Source organism: Drosophila subpulchrella, chromosome 2L (assembly GCF_014743375.2).
Source record: "Drosophila subpulchrella strain 33 F10 #4 breed RU33 chromosome 2L, RU_Dsub_v1.1 Primary Assembly, whole genome shotgun sequence".
In the NCBI taxonomy this organism is placed as follows: Eukaryota; Metazoa; Arthropoda; class Insecta; order Diptera; family Drosophilidae; genus Drosophila; species Drosophila subpulchrella.
Window position 1 is genome coordinate 12174357 of NC_050610.1, and position 22382 is coordinate 12196738.

The following is a 22382-nucleotide window of genomic DNA, read 5'->3' on the forward strand; positions in this document are numbered from 1 at the left end:
AAGGACCTCGCCCCTTTTTCACCAGAAAAACAATATTAAGTCCTGTGATGGCTCTTTAAATCGTAAATTGAGCTGCCAACGGAATGCAGGACCGTTTTGTGCATTAATATGCAAAGCACGCGGCACGTCATTAGTGGAGGCTTGTGACGAAAGGGGGTGTTTCTGTGGCCAGGACTTTGGCCAGGATGTGGATGTGGATGTGGATGCGGCTGTGGGTGTTGGTGAGTCAACATAATGAATTATGCCACGCCTAACGAGTACACAGCAGCCAGCACGGCCCGGCACAGAAATCCAATAAAAATTCAATAAATTCCCCACAATACCAGGCACACAGCTGCGGTTAGCAAACTAGCTACCAAATGGGAAAATACATCGATTTAAAATGAATTAATGGAACTGGATTTAATATAATTTATACGCTACAACAGATTATTACTTAATAATTTTCTTTCCTTATACGTTATGATGTGTTGAGACTAATGTCTTCAAGGAAAACTTTATATGATTTTTAAAATTTCAAAAAATATGTAGCACATTAGAACATACAGAGAGAAAATTCTGACGTTCTCATCTGAGTTGAAAATGTTGTTAAAAATAGAACGACATTTTTAAGATGAAAATGTTTTAATTTTGCTCGAATCAAGTTGAATTGGCGGTATTTAAGTACAAACAAACAAATAGTTCAGTCCTTAGTGTATACTTAACAAAAAGTTGTTGAATAAACTCAATATAACTTTTCTCTTCTCACCATTTCGAGAACGAATGTTCTCAATTCATGAACAATGTTCTTAGATAGTTTTCTCTGTGTATAACTTCCACACCCAATATCTATAAAAAAAACCCTCCCTCTTAGGCTTTGAAGTTATAACCATGATATCTTGTAAAAAAACTCAATACCATCAGCACAACAGATGCCATGGAACTTTTAAAAATCATAAAATTAAGATACTGTAATTTTTATAAAAATATTTGGAATCCAGATTTACCCACTTTAATCGAATCAAACCCAATTTCCACTTAGGATATTACAAAATGTCTATAATTTGTACCGCACCTGTATGTCCTGTGTAAGACTACGATAAGGAGAAAAAGTATGAAAGATGGGGTTGGGCTGAGAGGTGTGTGGTTGCGTTGAGGAATTGCACGTGGAGCTCTGTGGGAAATAGTCCTGGCCTATTCCCTCACATGTGCTGACAAACAAAGCCGCCATAAGTCCGAGTGGAAAGAAAATACAAAAAAATACACATAATTTACTTTTCAATTTTCTTTGCATTGTGGGAGGCGATGAAGGATTGGAACCGGGAGTGCGAGTGGGCGTGGCAGGGTTTATGTGATGGTGACTGCGTGAGCGGCGCCTATAAATAGACAGTGGGAATGGCAAATGCCAACAGCGACAACCGGAAGTCGCAGGATCCGATGATATATGGTCTGGAGTTATGCGAGTGTGGGCAAAAAAGTGGGGGCTACATAAGAAAGCAACTACTGAAGTGGCCAACAAATTGAAAACAAACAAAATAAAATAAATGGCCAACCTTTTGGGCTCCCATTGAAATATTGCTCGCATTAAAATATGTTGTGTCTGACATAAATTCATGTTAAATTGTGGCCATATGAATGTCCTACTGGACGTATACTTATTTTTTTTAAGAATTAACCCGACATATATAAGAAAATATTTAATTGTTTTGATGATATACTGAGTATTTATAATAATATTTGTACCAAGTTTGTTAGTACTCTATCAATATTATTATTTAGATGCCCGTTAGCAAACAAAGTACTTAGCTTTGAACACTTTGATGCCTTGATGGATATTTAATGCGAAATAAAGGACACCCAGTACACTATCATAGACCCAAACTATTAAGATTATATCTTCATCCCCAAGCCATAAAGACCTTCTATCTTTTCCTTTTCGCTTTGACCGCTCAATATTAAATTTCATAAAAATTGTGCGTGCCTATTTCCGTACCCAACTTGTCCTCGGCCTCCTTCTCGTCTTTATTCTCGTTTACGTCCACGTCCCTCCATCTGCTGCTCGTAATTAATTTACGACAAAAATAGGGTTAATATCGCCCAGGACACTGGGATATATAGAGAAGCGATGGCCCGAGATGGCCCGACCTCCCGGTTCCATATCGAAGATTTCCCGCTCCTGTCAACACAGTCATCAACTGTCTGTCGCTCAAATTGCTGTCACTGCCGAGGACATGGACGCGGACGCGGACGCGGATGGGGTTGTGGATGTGGATGTGGATGAGGATGTGGATGTGGATGTGAAAGTGGAAGCGGGCAAGGATGCGGATGCGACGGCAAAGCGGTGGATGCGGTCGCGGACCTTTTTTCCCTCCTTTTGCGAGATGCCTTCAGGCAAATGATGCCTATTTGATCGGGGCCAAAGGATAAACAAAACGAGCGAACAACGCATCGCAGCAAAAAAAAAGAGAAATGTTACGTTTGATATTTAAAATACCCAGCATATAAGTCACATTTTTTACAGGACAGTTTTTATAATGATACTTAGTTAGATAAGACAAACTTTCTGCAGTATATTCCTGAAGATTTAAAGACCCAAAACTTTCCTAAGCTTTTAAACAAACTTACCATAATTGAAACTACATTTTTGATTCCATAATATATCTAAGCCGAAGGCTATTTTCACAAATATTTAATTATTTTCTAACGTTAAGATGTATTATTAATTTTTACATTATTAATAATCCTTGTATTATAACAAATTATTTCGGTTTCCGCTAGCAATCGTTAAATGCTTCAAAAAAATGTTAAAACCCAAAATCTTTAAAGCTCTAAAATAAAGAACCACTAGTTTAGTATACCCCAAAAATGCTACGAGTACTAGTACTGGGTACAAAAAAGAGACTCGAAATAAAATGAGAAAACGTTAAAGAAAAAGGAAGCTCAAAGGCAAATGGTCGCCCCATTCCGGGAGTCCAGATCCTAAGTCAGTAAGACAGCGACGACATACTAACCTAAAGTTATAGGGCCCGGGTCAGCAGTTGCCAGTTACGCCTTTTCCATGGTTAACCAATTCACTTTTGTCGCTCGCGTTTTTTTTTCTTTTCGGCTGGTTGTATTTTATATTTATTTTATGCCGCTTTCTATGTAAATTTTTATGAGCGCGCGCATCAAACAAAATTAATTCGAAAAATTGTTGTTGATTTTGTATCGCTTGTAGCTGGGTTATTTCGATGGTTGCAGTTGATTTTACGCGGGCTTTACGAAGAGGGTTTTTGGCTGGTAAATTAGATTATGTGCCGCACTCTTTTGATATTTTCATTTGTTGATTTTCAGTATTGATTTTGCTTTTGGCTTTCATCAGATGGCGAGTAGTTGTCAAGTTGAATCAGGAAAACTGTATTGAAATTAAAAAAATAATAATAGCACTTAGCACTTATCATAATGAAAAATCCCACCATATTTTATCTGTTCACTCAGAATTATTTATACACACAATGATGGCTTATAAGTAAACCACAAATATCCTGATTTGGTTTGAAAACACTCTGTGCTGACATAAATAAAAAGTAAGCTGCACGTTCCAGGGGTTAAGTCATGCAATCAATATCTAGATATTTTTTACTGCTGGTCCGCTGCTGAAAGTATGCAATCAAAAGTTTAAGGACTGCAATTTCTCTGAGAGTTTTGCGGAAACTTTTTATAACAACAATCAGAATCGGCAGAAGAAAAATAAAAGAGTTGATCAAGTTTGGCTCTGAGCTAATATTTCTGGTGTTGAAGAATTTATAATAATGGTGAAATACCATAATGTGATGAAGTTACAGAGTTATTGTTTTTATTCAGTTTAAACTTTTCGAAGCCCAAACTATTTTGTTTCTAAATTGCCTGTAAGGATGCAGAAATACTAACTCTGATTGTTTTATCTTTCCTGTTTACCATATTATTATATATGAAATACATATTATTAGCTGATTCAATACATGGTATTCTTGTGAAACATCTCTAGGTTTCATTAATTATTTCAATGTTTAAGGATTTTTTTTTTGATACAATACATGGTATTCTTGTGAAACATCTCTAAGCTGATACAATACATGGCATTCTTGTGAAACAGCTCTAAGTTTCATTAATTATTTCAATGTTTAAGGATTTTTTTTGTAAATTTATATATTTTGCAAAGTTTTATAGTCTTTTATTAATTAAAATAAACTTCTTCCTAGCCATTGTATTACTTTTTTATGATACAATATTATGTAGTTTTTATCTTCCTCCAACTTTCTTAAAACAGTTCTTTCTTGCCAATTTTTTTACGTTGCCAATTATGAAATTTGGCCAATTTCGCTGCACTCCGAAAAAGTTGATTAAAGCCCAAGTAGAAAAGGCCGAAAGAAGAGCCATAAAAAGTCCAAGGCGCTGAAACTTTTTCCGAGTTAAATAGAATCCATGGCTTGCACCTACTGCTGCTCCTGCTCCTTTTTTTTTATTCCTTCTTTCTGCTACACGCGCTGCTTTCAAAATAACTCTAGGATACACAAAAAGACATCCTGTGGCCTCGAATGTGTGTGTGTGTGTGTGTTTGTCTGTGCTTGTGGGAAAGGTGAAACTTTGGAACTCCTTGTTGTTGATAATTCAGGACTACGAATTTGGCTCGAAAGGCGAACGGCAAATTAACGAGGAATCGAAAACGAGGCGAATACGAAACGGGAATGCACGAGATGTGCGTATAAAAATAAATATATATTTTGCTCATAAATTAAACGATTTGCACAGTAAAAGCGGGTAGACCAACACGGGCGCAAAACTAACTCAGCGGCGTCTCGCATACACAGGCATATGTATATCCTGCCAGGATTTCGTCCTGTTTGTGTGTGTGTGTGTGTATTAATGCCGCCGCAGAGCTAAGCGCGCAAAAACCGACAGATACACGAGCATTTAACACCCAAAAAATGCGTGGCGCATGTTGAAAAGCTGCTCCTTTCGAGCCAGTTGAATACAAAAAAGGACTGCCCGTTACGCCAGTAATTTTCTTTTTTATACTCGTTTTTTCTTTGATTTCACCACCACGCTTTTTTTTTCCACATTTTTCACATACTTTTCGGTTTAAGCAATTATTTTTTTCAATTTCTTTTCGGCAGGCACTGGTTCAACTTGGTTTTCCCGTGGCAGCGCCCACAATCGAAGCGTGTGCGTTCGCGTTTGTGTCCTGTACTCAATTGTATCTCCGAGTATTCCGCCAGCACCTTCACATCATAATCCTTGCCGATGCGAGTGCGCGCGCTAAGTTGTTGATTCCGCAAAAGCTCGCTCTTTAAGAGTCCTTTGGTCCTCAAAATAGTGATGGGAAAAATAAAGTTGGGTGTCTGATATATCATGACTGGTTTCAGTCCGTGCTTAAAGGATGCCTTGGGCTAGTGGAGACTCAAACCATTCTTCAGGACCCTAAGTCTTTTTAGGGAGATCCTTGATTATTTTTCACTACTTTTAAGTGTAATATGCTTTGGACTTACCCTTAGACTACTTTACACAATGGTATATAATTGCTTTGATTAATTCAATTTAGTTCCTTGCAAATCAAACTATTAATATCCAAAATAATAAAAAAAACTGTCTCTAAAGTTTTAGAATTTACTTAGAGCTTTAAATTACAAATGTACATGCGTAATTATGGTATACAAGGATCAGTTAAACAGACGCCGTCACAACTGCAGCAGCACAACAACTTTGTCGTGAATTGGTTGGCAGAAGAGCAATATAAAAATAGTCATATATCTCACAATTCCCTAGAAATGCTCGGTACAGCTTAGAATGTGGCATGGTTACGTATGAAGTACACATCATACTCCTTCTCGATCCACTTGATCAGCTTGTCCACGTACTTGATCACGGTGGCCTTGTCCACCACCGGTTCGAAAACGGCGTACAGCTCGTAGGTGCCGGTGGCCCAGGCCAACACCACCTCGCGCTCCTTCACCTCGTAGATGAGCTTCAGCGGTCTTGAACTATTGTGGATGCGGTGCAGCAGGTCGCAGTAGATGGCCTCCAGTCGCTCCAGCTCCTCCGCTGACTTGTACGGATGCCTAAGCATGGGACACAGCAGTTGGGCCGTACTTTTCGGCTTGTACAAAAAGTGCCGCAGTTCGGGGATTCCCACGACCTGTTGGTATAATTTCGCATTGAACGGCTGATCCAGCTCTTCGTTGATGGCCTCTAAGCAATGGTTTTTCCTCAGCTTTTCTGTAATCTTGGCCTTAGCCTCGGCCAGCGTGAAGAAGGCATCTCTATCGACGGATAGCAGAAGCAAACACGCCTGACAATCATCCGCCAGGTAGGAAACATGCGCATGCAAGTACCCATTCATATCGAACTTGGGCAGGCAGATGGGCGACCAGTTCTCCGAGCTCTTAAACGACTCGGAGCACTCTACCAGGTTGAAGATCAGTCGCAGATCAGCGGGATGAATGGAGTACTTCTTCATGCGCACCAGAGCTATCAGCTTGTTGTTGGCTATCAGCACGGCAAACACCAGATTCTTGATCTTCGAGCAGTTGCTCTGGATGGCGCTGGTGATTTGCGTGCGTATCGTTGTGGACAGTGGGAAGACGCGTATTGAGTTGGTCAAAAACGTGAAGATGTTGTTGGACACTGCAAAATGAAAGAACAGGTCATAAAGATCCACATCTGGTTGTTTTCATCCTTACTCTTGGCACTACTGCTATCGTTCGCTAGAAGATTGTAGAACAATCGCTCGCTGCCGGAGAGCAGCCTCCTCAGATCAAAGTTTTTGCGCCTCTCGAAGATCTTAGTCATGTGTGAGTACGTCAATATCGACAGTATTTGATTGTAGACATCTCTGAGGAAGAATATGGAAACCGCATTAGTTGTAATTATTATCAACAGCTAGAAAAATGACTCACCCCAGTTGGAGTTGTAGCTGCTGGACACTCATGTTGCTCCTGGTGGCGGCCACCAAGATGAGCGAGCTGCGCTGCATGAAGGCGAACTTAATTCCGGCTGCATGAATGGAAGTAATGGCATCCTGGCCCATCTGGACGAAGCTCACCAGCGCCTGTATGACACCGAAAAGCGTGGCCAGCTTATCCTCGTTGCCGTGCAGCGAGAATATGGGTTTTCCCGCCTCGCTGAGTATGAAGATGTGCTTCTTTTGGCCCTGCCACAGACTGTCATTCTGGTAGTCGTACTCCTCCTCCAGTCCGCCAATGGAATCCTCTGTTTTGGCACTGGTCGAGGTGCTTATGGCCAGTGACTCCTCGGAGGCAGCCAGGCCTTTGTTCTGCTGTCCAGGCTCCGGACTCAGGGCACTGGTGTCACGTGGGCTGGACAGGCCATCCCTCAGCTCGGAGATAATACTATGGTTCTGCTGCTCCGCCTCCTGGTCGGGATCCGCCTCCTGATAGAGACTCGGCGACTCCGGCTCCCCCTCTGCATCCAGGTACTCGCACGTGGAGTTCGTGTCCGATCTGATAGACGTCTGCTCTACTTCCATATCGATTTTGCGGCTATTTCAGTCGTTGGAACATTGCAATTTGCCAATATTTCGCAAAAAGTACCAGTTTACAACGAAAGTTCCAGCTGGCTGTGGAGGGTTTTGCAGCACTGGAGATGAACAGATGATGAAATAGTAGGGTGTTCCTAAAAACTATATTTTAATCAGGCAAATAATTTTATTTTTTTTTAATTAACCTTTTGCGTTTAGGTATAAGTATTAGTGCTCATGTTTTATAAACATCTCCCAATTCGTTTTAGGACTTAATTTAAATTTCCAAACTTCAAATTTTAAAAAGTTTTTAAAACCGCCTGCATTTAAACATTTAAAACACCGCTAACCAACACTGCCCAACAGCTGGTCACAAAAATCAAAGAGAAGAAGAAGAACATAGGTTATGAAAACACGAGCCGCTCCAAAATGTTGAGAAAATCACTTACTAACCGTAAGTAATCAATAAAAATTGTAAAGAAAAGGATTCATAATTGCCTCCCCTTGACAGTGCCCCGTTTTGGCCAGATGTGCGGTCTGCCGCGACGCCTGCAGAGCACACAACCGGAGCAAGCGGCGGAAACGGAGCCGGAGGACATCGCCCTGGTGGAGCAGCGTATACTGAAGCATCCGGACTACTTCCAGGTGCACAACCTCTTCACCGTGCGCGACCTCTTCAACGCCCGCGTGCACTATGGCCACAAGGAGGGCTCCCTGGACGACCGGATGCGTCCATACTTGTTCGGCAGTCGACTGGGCCACCTGATCTTCGATCTGGACAAGACGGCGTCGCACCTGCGTGATGCCCTCAATTTTGCCGCCCACATTGCCTTCCGCGATGGCATCATCCTGTTCTTCAATCGCAACGCCATGAACTCTCATCTTGTGGAGCAAAAGGCCCAGGAGGCCGGGGAGTTTTCGCACACTCGCTTCTGGCGCGGCGGCATCTTCACCAATGCCAATGTGCAATTTGATGCGGTCACACGGCTGCCTGATCTCTGCATCTTCCTGAACACACAGAACAATGTGATGTCCCAGCACACGGCAGTGCGTGATGCCGCCAAGATGGCCATTCCCACGATCGGCATTGTGGACAGCAACTGCAATCCCAATTTGATCACCTACCCGGTGCCCGGCAACGATGACTCCCCGGCAGCGGTGGAGCTGTACTGTAACCTCTTCAAGGAGGCCATTCTGCGGGGCAAGCGGGAGCGACGCCAAATCCTTGGCCTTCCGCCCCTGGACGAAACCCAGCCGCGACGCAGTCGCAAGCAAAAGAAATAGTTTTAAGAGTGTCAAGTTGATGTTGTTACATTTATCTGAATACAAATACCGATGTACGTCGACCCACAATGAAGAGCAGACTGCTGACCTTGGATTGCAGATGTGTCAATTCGTTGCAGGTGCCTTGCAATTGAAGAATCGTTAAAACCCACGCCTTGGGTTAATATCTGGTAGCAGTTCTAGGGCGGCAGCAGAGATCCGCCCTTTACGAAGTTGTTGCTGTAGTGGCTGTAGTACGAGGGATTGGAATTGGAGCCCGTATTACTGACAGGGGTAGGCGGCCAGTAGTTGTTCGCCTGCGGAGGATTATCTGGCGGTGGCGGCGGAGGTGGCGCCAAAGTTCCAAGGGTGGAGAGATCGGCGCCGCCCTTAATGGCACGCCCGGGGCCAAAGAACTTATCCATCTGAACCTTCTTGAATTCATGCAACGAAGCATAGCCAGTGGTCGGTTGCTTATCCTTGGGCACCTCCCATGAGCCAATGTTGGGCGACTTGCGCACAAACACCTGACCCTTTTCGTTCTTGTTATCCTGCTGTACCCAGCGCTCTGCATGCTTCACCGTAAGCATCGCTTTGTGGGCGCCAATGTACTCCTCGGCCTTCATCAGTCGCTCCAGCTGCTGCTCGTCCAGCTGGTCACGCGGCAGCTTCCCCAAACGCTGAACAGTTCGCTTCCAGTTGTGAAACTCGCGATTCTTGAACGGCTTCATGGCCATGCGGTACTCCTTCCACTGACGCTGGCGCTCCTCCTTTGTACCCGTCGGAATATCATCCAGTGGCGGAGGTGCCTCCGGCTTCTGTATCCACTGGCCATTGATCTGGACAAAGGTGCCGGCGCGCTTGGGCTTCTTGGAAGGTTGAGCCTCTCCGTTCGACTGCGATTTGTTGCCATCGCTTGGCGGCGGTGGCGGAGGCATTAGCTTGGAATCTTTGGCATTGTTGCCCCGATTATTAGAGCTGAACTTCTTCTTGTTCTGATTCTGATTGTTGCGATCGTTGCCCTGTGCACGCTCCTTGGGCACCAGATTCCACAGGCTGGGGCACTTGGGCATGGGCGGTTGTATGGGCGGTGGTCGGTGCTGTGGCGACATCATGTCCTCCCAAAACGGAGGCGGCTGCAGCGGTCGCTGGTTTTGATTTCGTCGTGGACCGGGGCCACCACCAGGTCCTCCGAAGCCCATGGGTCCATTGGGTCCCATATTTCCCATGGGGCCATTGGGACCCATATTACCCATTGGACCATTGGGTCCCATATTTCCCATGGGTCCACACGGTCCACCAGGGCCCATTGGACCCATCGGGGGACCAGCTGGACCAAAGTTGCCTCCCGGACCCGGTCCGAAGTTGCCACCGAAGCCCATGTTCATCAGCTGCATCGGAAGTGGAGGGGGTCTGCTCAGTGGCGGATAGTTGTTCCTGTCCTGGAAGTTGTTCGGTCCTCCGCCTCCTTGGTAGTTGCCATTGTTATTGGGTCCCCACTGTTTACGTCCATTGTTGTTGTTGTTATTATTATTGTTATTATAATTGTTATTTGGACCATAATTGTTGGAATTGCGCTGGGGTGGTTCGGCTCTCGTGTCCGGTCTCAGCGCCTCCTTGCACTTTTTCCAATCTGCAAACGACATTTGCAGCGGCTTCGTGGGCGTTTCATCCTTGCCGGATTCTTCGCTGATCTCCGCAGAGTCCGCTGGTGCCGCCTCCACGGCCTCGTTTTCAGACATTTTTCAGCAGTGGCCTTAAATTGGGGAAAATATTGTGATAATCACAATTTTCCACAAATTCGTTCTACTCAGCTAGAGATGACAAAATAAATGCATTATTTCCGATTGACTGGGATATCGATTTTTTGTATAGTTAATTTGGGGAGTTTTCCCTCAGATATTTTGTGGTTTTCAAATTTATATTTAAGTGTATTTAATAAATTAACAATATAATAAAGTAAGTTTTGTGGTTTAATAATATAAAATACTTAATAAAAATTAATTTGGTAGTTTTAAAATGAAATACAGTTTTTGAAATGCAGTTTACTATATATTTTACTTGAATAAAAATATATATTCTCTATCTTATGTTTAAATATGTGATATAAATAAATAAATTTAACAATTTAATAATATGTATGGATGAAAAATAATAAGGAGCGTTCACTACAAGCTGAGTTCCTGCAAACGTGGTTGATAGGCTTTTAAAAAGTCTGCACACCGAAAAATAATTAAGAAAAAGAAGAGTGTACCAACTGTTCCTTTCTTCTTTTTTTGCCACACAATTCGTTATTATTTCATAAAAGTCGTTGCTGCAGATGTGTCTTTGTCTGAACAGTTTATTGCTTTACCGATAGCGATAGTGATAAACGTGTTCGACCAGGTGGCAACGCCTCGCGTTGAATGGCTTTTTGTGGCACGCTGGCAACATCATATTTTCATTCGCAGTCGAGTCGCAGAGATTTTGGTTTTGGTAAGCTTTTGCATTTTAATTGGAATTTCGGTGGAAAATACACCAAATAAACAAGCGTTCCGAGTGGAGGGCCCAACTAACTATATCTCAAAAGAGAGCTCAGCGCGAAAAGTGTAAGATCTTAAAAGCGAGTGGAAAGTCGGTCGCCAGCGAAACGCGCAGTTTGCTCAATTTAACGAAATGCTCGCCGTGCCTTCAAAATATTACTCAATTTCGCGGAGTTTTCAAGCCCAAAGGAGATTTAATTTATTAATAATTAAACGCCGTCGCCGAATTTAACTTTAATCGACTTGCATTTTTGTTCAACGCCCAACGGGAGCCAGCTGCGCTGCCTGCGTCGACGTCGGCAGAGGCCATTCTTGTTGTTGCTATTCTCGACATATGATTCAATAGAACGATCGCCTCTCTCTTTCTCTCGTCCCCCCCCTCTCCCTCCCTCCCACGGATAATTTCAGTTTTTTGTAATATTTCTGTTGCCTGTTTTTGTTGTTGCTGTTGCTGCTGCAGCGACTGTAAGTGATATTAAAAATATAAAAAAAATGTGTTCGCATGGAGCGAAAGTCGAACTAAAAACAACACAAATGGCCATACGTTTGTTGTTCTCATTTATGCAAACAATTTTCATTAATTATTTACATATTTCGCTTTTGGAACTTCGCACCACCGAAACGATTGAGTCAGCAATGGGTTAATTGGCCACTAAACTATAGATAAATCCAGGTGTTATCAGCTAAAGCCGCTTATCACACGCGCGAATCATCGTTAAGGCCAAAGATATACGAGAGCTGTGCGTCGCAATTCTCAAGATTCAGAAAGAAATGAGGCTATATCCATATCCTCAAGAACTAAAAGTCTTGGTTTTCAAAGCTTTCCTCAGAACTATCCAATTACTATCTTTAATTAAGCTGAACTAATTAGTTTTCTTTGGTTTATTCTCTGTAACTCGATGTTTGGTTTCTTACAAACTTTTCCTATGTTTAGTTCTCATTTTCATCGAATTCAATAGAATTTTACCAATCTAAACATAGAAAATTTAAGTTTTTACTATGTTGATTACCCTATATTAGTACGAATTGTTTACATAAATTATAATCAGAGTCTTTTGAATTTTTATATAGTTAAGAGTGGATCCCCAATTTCAACATTTTCAATAAAAATAAGAAGTAAAATGAATTTAATGCCCTTAGCCAACTACATTTTATTCTTTCAACAATATCGCCTGTTTGACATTTTCCACTTGTCATTTTTGCATAGGCTTTTTGGTTGAAGTATCTATAATTCAATTAAAATAAATTATCATTAACCTAAGAATCTTCAATTTAAATAACCCACTAAAATAATCTCCTTGTTCCTTTCAGGGGGAGGTGCGGAAAAAAGCTTCTACGATTTCTTTTTCACCAATTCTTCAGCAAACATTCAAACGAACGAACAAATAACCAGACCTTTTAGCTGAGCTCAGCGAAATCGGACGACAGGCAGGACAACATATAGACTTCATTGAGACACTATCGAATCCAACGAATACCGAAAATGGCCCACACACACCTGGGACGCGCCGTGAAAAACATTGAGGCGCCACGCCCACTGAAGACACAGTCGCGATCGTCGTTAAAGAACAGCTATCTGGTGATCGAGGAGCTCATCCAGTTGATAGACAACGTCGCCGTGGGCCTGCAGTCGTGCAACACCACGCCGGACTCGATCACGCTGCTGCTGCACAACCTGCGGGTGCACGGACCGCAGCTGGAGGCGGTGTCCAAGGACACACTGGATCGGGCCTTTGTCGTTTTCCGCAACGCTTCGCAGGACGAACGGCTGAACATAACGACGCGCCTCAAGCTGCTCGAGCTGATCGAGCTGCGCGCCAAGAGCTGGGACAATGACGACACAATCGCGTACTACAAGTCCAAGCAGCAGATCTCCAACGTGGAGGTGAGTCTGCCAAAGAAAGTCTTAAAATAACGTGTTAATTGCCTGATTTTAGAAAATTAACAAATAATTCTCATGTAATTAACACATTTTCTTCATATAATCTATCTTAATTGATTGTTGCGTGTTAAAAAATGGATTCTAATGACCAATCCTCTCTTCCAGCTGCCCACGGAATATCAGTACGATGCTGGCGTTCAGTCAGGCGCCTTCAGCACCTCCCCCACATTCGGCCTCAGCGGCGGTGTTGGCGGTGTCAATGTTGGAGCCGCAGCCGCCGCTGCAGCCGTCTTCAATGCGGCCTCTGCAGCCGCAGCCGCCCAAGCAGCGGCCATTGCGGCCGTGGGCTCACCCAACCAGCAGCACATGCTGCTGCCGCCCGGTGAGGTCATCCGTAACTCGGGCAAGTTCCCTAAACCGACCAAGATTCCCGGCAAGACGTATTGCAAGGATGAGGTCGTGATTCGCAACGCCGACTCCGGCAAAGGTGAGTTTTCCCCGGCCATCAAGTGTCCCGGAACACACTGATCTTTGAATATGAATTTCAAATAATGTATTCCCAAAAATCCCGTGGCCACAAAGTCATGGGCATCAAGGGGCGACGCGTGCACATGATCGAGGAACTTAGCGAAACCATAATATCGTTTCAAAGAGGTAACCCCCAGAAGGCTGGTTTTAATTATCCTCATTGCACCCGCATTTCATTTGGCACGCTTTTTGCACTCAATTATTGGCTGGTGGCTTGTACCAAAATTTCGCATGAGTCCATTTTATGATACCACTTAAACATATCGTTTACTACCATCAGTTATATTTTGTATACCATTTTATTTCCATGTTATAAATATTTATTACCAATTTTATTATTTCATTTTAATGTGTGTTACCTGGTGTTCGTGACATAATTTATTAATGCAATTTCTTTATTAGTCAACCCGGGCGCCAAGGAGCGTTTGGTACAGATTACTGGTCCAGCCGAGGAGAAAATTAAGTGAGTAATGTAAATGTATTTAAAAACATTTTATAAATGGGACAGCCTTGCTTTTTTTTTATCACAATACATAAATTAATATTTAATGTTTATTTAATATTTAATTGACAATTGCTTTTTTTGTTCATATGCTAGTTTCTGCTCTATCCTTACTTTAAATATTACCAAGCACGTATAACCTTTTCTGGCGTCCTTGTTAGTAATAAAGTTTTGTGGTATTTTTCAAGGATTATTATTATTGATATCTCAAGGAACTATTATTGCTGTATTTAACTGTGTGCTAAAGTTGCCATCTTAATAAAAATACTATCATAACACTAAGTTTAACCGTAAAAATCGTCAACGAATGGCAGTCCCAAACTCAGATTTCGACATATTCTTAGACGCGCTTATTCAAATATGATTTCTTTATACGACAGCTACGCCAAACAATTGATGGAGGACACTATCCGTCGCAACGCCTCGCCGGTCCGCCTGGAACCCGCTCCCGGCGCCGGAGGATCGTGCTCCTCGCTGAACTCGTCCAACTCGGACGACGCCATCGTGCAGCCGCGCACTCCAAGCGGAAGCAGTCTGGCCAACCGGCTGAGCTTCAACTCCGCCCAGAATTTCATGACCGCCACCGCTGCTGCACAGCAGATCTCGCAGCAGGTGCACCACCAAACGCACCACCAGCAACAGCAGCAGCAGCAGCAAGTTGCCGCAGTAGCAGCCGCAGCAGCAGCGGCGGCACATGCTCAGGCGACAGCCGCTGCCGGTAAAGTCTTGCGTCCCAATCAGCAGCTCCTTATGCACTCATATTCCACAAACGATGCTTCCGTAGGTGAATACAAGTTCACGGTCAACGTGGGCCAGCATCTGATCAAGATCACCGGCGACTGCTGCGAACTAGTGCGCGTAAGTGGAGTCATAATCATTTCCTTTGATCCCCTTATTAATATAATATAATCCTTACCAGGTGGCCAAGCTCGTCCTCGATGACTATTTCAGCAGCTCGGAGTTTCTGGCCTCCATTGAGGCTGGCGCCGCTTTCGACGGCACTTCTCTGGTGAGCCCTGTGACAACGCCATCGACTCCGCTACCCGGAGGCGGGCCACCGCAATTTTTGCTGCCTGGCACGGACAGCGGCATTGGACTGAACTACGCCGCCTCCTCGGCCACCAACAATAATGGCGAGGGCGACGACGAGGTGTTTACAGAGCCCACCAATGGTGGATCCTCGACTAACAATCAGAATGGCTTGGCCAGATCGCGTCGCAGCCACTTTTCGCGCAAGGAGTCCACGCCGGAGTCCAAGGGAGTTCGCGAGAAGTTGGATGTGGACGAACTGGCAGGCCTTAATCCTTTGAAAAGCAATGCATGTAAGATTGAATCCTTTAGTTCAGGGCTTTAAGTTTTATTTAACGAAGTACTATATATCTGATATGAATATTACCTTACTACAGCTCGCGTCTCTTACGATATTGAGCACTTGATCTACTACTCGAAGAGTCCACACGCCTGGGCCTTGCCCACCGACTGGCAAAAGATGCAGGAAACAACGCCCTCGATTCTGCGCAACAAGGTAAATCCGCCACTCGATGTCTCCGTCGACTGTATCGCTCACTCTTCGAACTCCCCCGACTTCATCAACACCACCATTGCACCTAACCCATCAGTAATAACAATTTCGACTGCGCCTACAGCTATAAATACAATAACCTCCACCCCAAACACCAACATCACAAGCACCACCGTTGGAGGAGCTGCTGTCGAGACGGCAGCAGCAGACAATCCCATAACCATCACTAACAAGCAATCAAAAGGGATCATCGTCGATCGCGAGACCCGTCGCCTTCCCAAGCCATCGGCCATGTCCGATCGAAACCTGTATAATAAGCAATTGCAAATCATAACCAACACGGTGGGTGGATCGCTTGCTCCACAGGGAAAGAATCGCCAGTCTAACTATCAAGCATCCCAGGTGAAGGCCATTTTCCAACGCTACTGCGAGGACGATGAATTCTCCATGGCCTTGTGCGAGCAAGAATCAAACAATAATCGTGTTTTCTTCTAATTTCGAATAATTTTTTTAAATCCCCCGATTACGTAGCCGGAATACGTATCGATCATGATTGAATCTCAGCCACAGATAGGCAATGCTTTTCATTTCGAGTCATCACAAAGCAGTATTCTTGCTCCTATAATTTCATATTACTAACCATTAACAAGCGTAAAGCATGAAGAATATGATAATGATTCGAATGAACACCATTTTTATTATCATCCAGTCATATACTTAAAGACATACCAACGAAACCAAACCAATTACAAAGTGAAACTATTCGCTAGTCTTAGACGTAACGATACATCTAATGCATTAAACTGAAAAGAAAAATGTAACTATAGGGAGAATCTGTGTTTTGGCTGTGAAACAGATTAAGTCTTCGCTAGAGATAAACTGAAAACGCGGTTCGAACCGTCTAACCATTAACAAACATTCTCGAATTCACCAAAACATTTGCAAAGCTGTAATTAATGTTTTAATAAGACTTATAACAAGTGTAACAAATCTAGATTTAAGCGTTTTATCCCCCAAACACACACATATTCAATACGATTTATAAAAAAAAATCTAATAAACATAAGGGCTTTCAAAGTCCGTAACAAAGCTTGGCTGGGTTTAACTGACACATCGCATACAGTGCATTGTAAATGTGTATTACCATTGAACTGCTAACTCATCCAAAGCACGCTCACCAAAAAGCACCCCAAAATGGCTAACTTAGGCATTAAATGTTCCAAATGTACATACATATGTTTGTCCAAGGTAAGCTCGGCCCTGTTATTGAGAAACCTAGTTCTTTTGAAAGTCATTATAAAGCTATTTCTTTTTTGACAACAGGACCTGCAGGATGAGAGCCAGCGCTTCGATGCCGAGAAGTATCTGGCCAGCATTAAGACTGCCGCCAAGCGAGACATTGTGGCCGCCGACGAGGTCGAGACCCTGGATGAATAACCCCGCCCATGGAGCGGTCCAAACTGACAATATAGATAATACGCATATGCTATATAAATGTCCGGGGTGACAGACAGAGCTAGACTATCGTTCAATGCTTTTGGCCCTAGCCTCATCTAACAAACGCAAAAACAAAACGACCAAAAAAAAAATATTCAAAAAATCAAGCAACTCATTGCTAAACTAACCTTAGAAATTACCAACGAAAAAATCAACAACTTTCATAATAACTAGAAAATTCAACGAAGCTCTTAGTTAAGTTCAAGCGAAACGGGAATCGGACTTCCCAATATTTACTAATTTACAAAATGCAGCTAACTGAAAAGGCTCGAAAAAGGCCTTAACTTTAATGGCCCACATTAAATGGAATGCATTTTTAGTAACTCAATAGAGAATGACACATTTTTAGTTTCAAATTCGTTTCTCATCCCTTTCCAACTTTGTTTCTCTCCCAACCAAATAATTCTCAAAACGAAAAAAAGAAATGTATTAATTCATCTATGTGTTTATTATTATTTTATAATTCTTTTGTGACTTGCTCTGAATATCATTTTTTAAGATTTGAAATTGTATTTTGTTTTCTCTAGTCTATGCATCATAGAAATTTTTATATTATTTTTGTTAAATTCATGTGGAAAATGTAAAACAAAACGATAACCACACCAAAATTCTTTGAATTTCTGTTTATGCTTTAGTTAATTTATTTTATTTATTTTGTACAAATACAATATATTCTTCAAAAAGATATTTGCAAGGAAAATAAAATGGAATCAAGATCGAACGCAGCATCTTTAACATCTACCAACTTTAACCCAGACACATTGGTTTCGTTATTTAATTTGGTGAATGTACATTTACATAAATTTATTCAACATATACAACAAAAAAGTATAAATATAACAATAGTTTACGGTTTGATATGTATCATAGAATATTGGCTAGGAGTTAGAACGATCGAACGACCACGACGATTGTGCGGTTAAAAGAATGTGCTCCGTGTTGCATAGTCAATTTTAGATAGAGGGATGGCATTAACATCACATTTGGTTATTGGTTAGTAACAGATAATCGATCTATTGCACTCGGTTGCCCAACAAAGGCCGCCTGTTCACGAATGGGCACTGCATCGCGCTTTTGGCATGTACACAAAGCAAATACATTTAGAAAGAGAATGTTAATTAGTCAGAGGCGGATGTGGAGGTGTGTCATCATAGGGGATTAGAACACAACATCAAGACATCAATAGCATGCTCAACTCGACTCAATATTCACGTACATCGAGGTGTGATATGTGGCCCGCTGGGCAGGTGACATGTTCAGGTTGCCCTGATGCTTACGGTTGTAGGCCCAAATCGCACAGGTGGCCAGCAGGGAGACTATAAAAATATAATCGGGTTAATTATAATGTTTATAAGATTGTAGTTTAGCCTTACTCAGCAGGAAGAACATGAAGAATATCTGCAGCCAGAAGTGACTGCCACCGCTGCTGTCCACAATAATGCCCGCTGCAATGGTGACCACCGCCAGTCCCAGATTCTGCACCGACTGACAGCTGAAAAGGTAACCATTAAGGACTTAAATCTATCCCAACATCGATCAGCAAATAAACTTACAAGCCATATGCCGTGCCCAGTTGATATTCGGGCACAATCAACGAAACCAGAGGCCACAGACTAGCCGCCAACATGGAATAGGACAAACCCATGATGCTCATCCCGATGTACGGATCCCAGTGGGTGAAGGTCAGCAGGAAGTGGGCCAGCAGCGTGGAGATGGTGGCACAAAACACCCAAGTCACATTCCTTCCAACCTTGTCGATTACGAAGCCAAACAGGGGCGATGCTATGGCGGAGATCAGGTAGACAATCGAGTTGACCGTGTTCGCCTCATCCGGGGTCATGTGGAAGTTGCTGACAAAGAAGGCCTGGCCCAAGGCGACAAAGGGAAAGATGGCCACATAATAGGCCACACAGACCACCGACACCATCCAAAAGTCCAGCTTAAAGGTGACGATGTCGCTGAGCTTGGCAATCTCCCCACCAGGATTATTATTACGCTTAAGAATCCTTTCCGCACGCTTGTCCATCCAACCTAAAAGGAGATATAATATTAAATTCTTATACAAATGATATCCTATAGATTAACATAATGATATTATAATAAGTTCTTAAAAAGGATATTGCAAAATGATATACTATATATTAATATAATGATATTATATTAAATTCTTATAAAGGATCTTGTAAAAAGATATCCTACCCAGAATCAAGGTGCAGATCAACGACATCACACACGTGGAAGAAGCCAGGAACAGGGCCACTCCCAGACCCTTGTATCCAGAGTACGATTTCGATACGTAGCCATATAGAGGTTGCATTATCCAAAAGTTGACGGTGCTGCCGAAGCGAGCCACCGACAATTGCAGTCCGAAGACCATGTTCAGCTCCTTGCCCTTGAACCACAGCACCGCGTAGCTGTTTTGGGCCACAGCCAGCGACTCAGCCCCGATGCCGAACACAAAGCGTCCCACGATCATCAACCAGAAGTGACCCAGCACTCCGCCGGTGGCGAAGATCAGCTGGCCAACGAGCACGATCAGCATGTAGATAATGGTGCCCAGACGGATTCCGAACACCCGGTCGATAAGGAAGCCGCCCACAAAGCAGAGCACGATGTTTGGCCACGAGTAGATGGAGTAGATCAGCGTGAACTCAGTGGAGCTGAGGTCGAGTTCCTTCTGGAATACGTCCTGCAGGGCACCGGGGTTATCGTAGCAAAAATAGGAACCTGTAAAAGAGATGAAAAGATTATATATTAAGCTTTTTGCTATTTATTTCGGATAAATATCTATTTGAAATTATATTTCGAAAACATATATTTCCGAGTCGATTTTCAGGACAGACACTCGGAAATATTTATCAAAAACCGATATTATTTAAAAATAGATGTATTTAATGGCAATATCTAAATAATAGTATTCATCATAGCCCAATATTATTCAATATTAGGTTCATTTAATTTTAACACTTAAATCAAAATAGATGGTTTTATTTAGATCAAAACAGTTCGAAAACAAGGTTTCCGAGCCGATTTCCAGGACAGACATATATCATATATCAAAAATCAATATTATATAATATCAGATTTATTTAATGGCAATATTTAAATAATAATATTCACCATAGCCCGATATTATTAAATAGTACGTTCATTTAACCTTATTACTTAAATCAAAATACATGGTTTTGTTTAGTTCAAAACAGTTCGAAAAGCCAATTCCAGGACAGACACTCGGAAATATTTATCAAAAACCGATATTATTTAAGATTAGATTCATTTAATTGCAATATTTAAATAATAATATTCATCATTATTATTAAATATTTGGTTCATTTAATTTTAAAACTTAAATAAAAATAGTTGGTTTTATTTAATTCAAACAATTTTTGATGAAATCTTTATAGAACCAAATAGTACATATGATATTTCCAGTTTTTCATAACTTAAGAAGATGAATTAATATTTCCCTACAGTAATATTACTTAAATACACTTATAAAGTATTCAATTTTTAAAAATGTATCAAAAACCGATATTATTTAAGATTAGATTCATTTAATGGCAATATTTAAATAATAACATTCATCATAGCCCGATATTATTAAATATAAGGTTCATTTCATTTTAAAACTTAAATCAAAATTTTTTTAAAAATTGTTGTCGAAATATTTGTTGAACCAGTAGCTACATATGGCATTTCTTATTTTTTATAAGTAAGGAAGTGGAACTTTTACGTATTTCCCTAAAGTAATAATACATTTTAAAATACTCATAAATGTATACAATTTTAAAAAATGTAGACTAGCAATTTAAATTTAATTGTTACTACAGTTTTAGACATTTAAATTACGAAATTTCTTTAAGTTAGGATCTTGACTATCCCATGGTTCTGAATAGGGTATATATTGACATCGACTTACCAAAACCCAGGAGGCACATGAAGAGCAGGGCCAGGAATCGGTGCGGCGTGCTCGAGGGATCGCAGCACCCTGCATCCTTCTGGGGACCAGCCAGCTCCGTGTCCCGGGTACTGCGTCGTCGCACCACCGGATGCACCTCATCATCGCCGCTGCTGGAACTGCTGCTGTTCGAGGTGTCCACGATGGGTTTGCGCTCCTCGCGTGACATTATTTCCACTTTCTGTCGCCCGGAATGATGGAGGAATGACAGGAAATTTGAGTTGTGCGATGGTAATTGCTTTTTGTGACTCCTCCTGTTGGAATTCCTGCTCGGGCGTCGGTGGGCGGTGGGCGGAGGGGGTGGGGCCGGGCTGTGGCCCTACTGTTGTTGCTTATCACTAGACCACACCATTATTTCTTGTTGTTTTTGCTTTTGTTGCCGCTGGCTCAGTATATGTGCAGTATTGATTATTCCCACACAGAGATGATGGAATAATGGAATGGCTGGATGGGGGGATGTTACGGTTAATCTGCAATGAAAAGCCAAGATTGAAAATTGCATTTCACGCAGTTTATTTTCCAGGCAGACACACACATCCACACACGCACACAAGCGTATGGAAAATGTCACGGGTGGGTGCCTGTGCATTTGTATGTGTTTGCTGGGTAAACACGACAGATCTTGTCGCCCGTTTGTTGACTAACGGTAAAATGGGTAATCAATTAAGCGCTTGCATGCGCATAACATTCGGTTGACACCTGATTTAAGGTTTTCCTTTACGTTATTTGCGTATTGAAAACGTCTTAATCCCACATATTTCGATACATACACAAATGTCAATAAACATGCATATGTAATTTCCGTATATCAACAAAAAAAGGGGGATTATAAACCAAATCCTCTGTTATCGAACTCAAAGAACAAAGTCACACACTAATTAATCACTAGTCCACGGTCTTATTTTGCATTATTTACGTTTTATATTTTTAAATTGCGATTGTGGCGGGCTTATGAGTCGACCAAAAACTTTACTCATTACTTCTTGAATTCTATTTTGATAATCAAAAATGTATTGTGATTAGCAAGACGAATTATGCCTACTATATATTCAACAAGTTGAGGACTTACGGTTTATTTCTGTCCCCTGTCAGGAGAAGAATGTTCGTTATACCTGATTTCCTTACCTGTAGCTGTAGGGATGGGACTGCCACATCGCAATTTAGTTATCGATATATCATATCGTTATCGAGTACCGTTATTATTCACTACGAACTTGTTGATGTGAGTACTAAA

At 42.0% G+C, this 22382-nt stretch overlaps 6 protein-coding genes across 11 annotated transcripts in view; 2 read left to right on the plus strand and 4 right to left on the minus strand.

Moving 5' to 3' along the window:
- LOC119548712 (probable G-protein coupled receptor 158) overlaps positions 1–5205 on the minus strand; it is a 36286-nt gene extending 31081 nt beyond the window's left edge. For all 4 annotated transcript variants that reach the window (XM_037856177.1, XM_037856181.1, XM_037856179.1 and 1 more), the window contains exons 1-2: positions 5072–5205; positions 2991–3373 (exon numbers count right to left, since the gene is read on the minus strand). The gene's annotated coding sequence lies outside the window, so the exon portion shown is untranslated. The remainder of the gene's footprint in view (positions 1–2990; positions 3374–5071) is intronic.
- Positions 5206–5590: 385 nt separating this feature from the next.
- LOC119548410 (vacuolar fusion protein MON1 homolog A) lies at positions 5591–7594 on the minus strand. Its single transcript, XM_037855649.1, has 3 exons — positions 6894–7594; positions 6678–6829; positions 5591–6621 (listed from the first exon to the last, which is right to left on the minus strand). The coding sequence occupies exons 1-3, from the start codon at positions 7481–7483 to the stop codon at positions 5780–5782; spliced, it is 1584 nt and encodes a 527-aa protein (XP_037711577.1). The 5' UTR covers positions 7484–7594; the 3' UTR covers positions 5591–5779.
- A 264-nt stretch (positions 7595–7858) lies between these two features.
- LOC119547901 (28S ribosomal protein S2, mitochondrial) lies at positions 7859–8831 on the plus strand. The gene is made up of 2 exons (XM_037854938.1): positions 7859–7928; positions 7986–8831. The coding sequence occupies exons 1-2, from the start codon at positions 7904–7906 to the stop codon at positions 8756–8758; spliced, it is 798 nt and encodes a 265-aa protein (XP_037710866.1). The 5' UTR covers positions 7859–7903; the 3' UTR covers positions 8759–8831.
- Positions 8759–10560, minus strand: LOC119547900 (putative uncharacterized protein DDB_G0284695). The gene has a single exon (XM_037854937.1). The coding sequence runs from the start codon at positions 10477–10479 to the stop codon at positions 8938–8940; it is 1542 nt and encodes a 513-aa protein (XP_037710865.1). The 5' UTR covers positions 10480–10560; the 3' UTR covers positions 8759–8937.
- Positions 10561–11147: 587 nt separating this feature from the next.
- On the plus strand, positions 11148–17911 carry LOC119546096 (eukaryotic translation initiation factor 4E-binding protein Mextli). Of its 3 annotated transcripts, XM_037852178.1 has the most exons (10): positions 11148–11212; positions 12571–13144; positions 13307–13628; positions 13724–13795; positions 14072–14132; positions 14552–14889; positions 14956–15029; positions 15091–15493; positions 15578–15696; positions 17017–17911. In XM_037852178.1, the coding sequence occupies exons 2-10, from the start codon at positions 12743–12745 to the stop codon at positions 17128–17130; spliced, it is 1905 nt and encodes a 634-aa protein (XP_037708106.1). In that variant the 5' UTR covers positions 11148–11212; positions 12571–12742; the 3' UTR covers positions 17131–17911. The 3 variants fall into 3 exon arrangements, with proteins under 3 accessions (XP_037708106.1, XP_037708105.1, XP_037708107.1); XM_037852177.1 differs by having other exon boundaries at positions 14552–15029; XM_037852179.1 differs by lacking the exon at positions 13724–13795 and having other exon boundaries at positions 14552–15029.
- A 52-nt stretch (positions 17912–17963) lies between these two features.
- LOC119546097 (major facilitator superfamily domain-containing protein 1) lies at positions 17964–22272 on the minus strand. Its single transcript, XM_037852180.1, has 7 exons — positions 22218–22272; positions 21110–21618; positions 19390–19917; positions 18744–19221; positions 18564–18682; positions 18407–18506; positions 17964–18261 (listed from the first exon to the last, which is right to left on the minus strand). Exons 2-7 carry the CDS (start codon positions 21315–21317, stop codon positions 18204–18206), a joined length of 1491 nt encoding a protein of 496 aa, XP_037708108.1. The 5' UTR covers positions 21318–21618; positions 22218–22272; the 3' UTR covers positions 17964–18203.
- Positions 22273–22382: the final 110 nt, after the last annotated feature.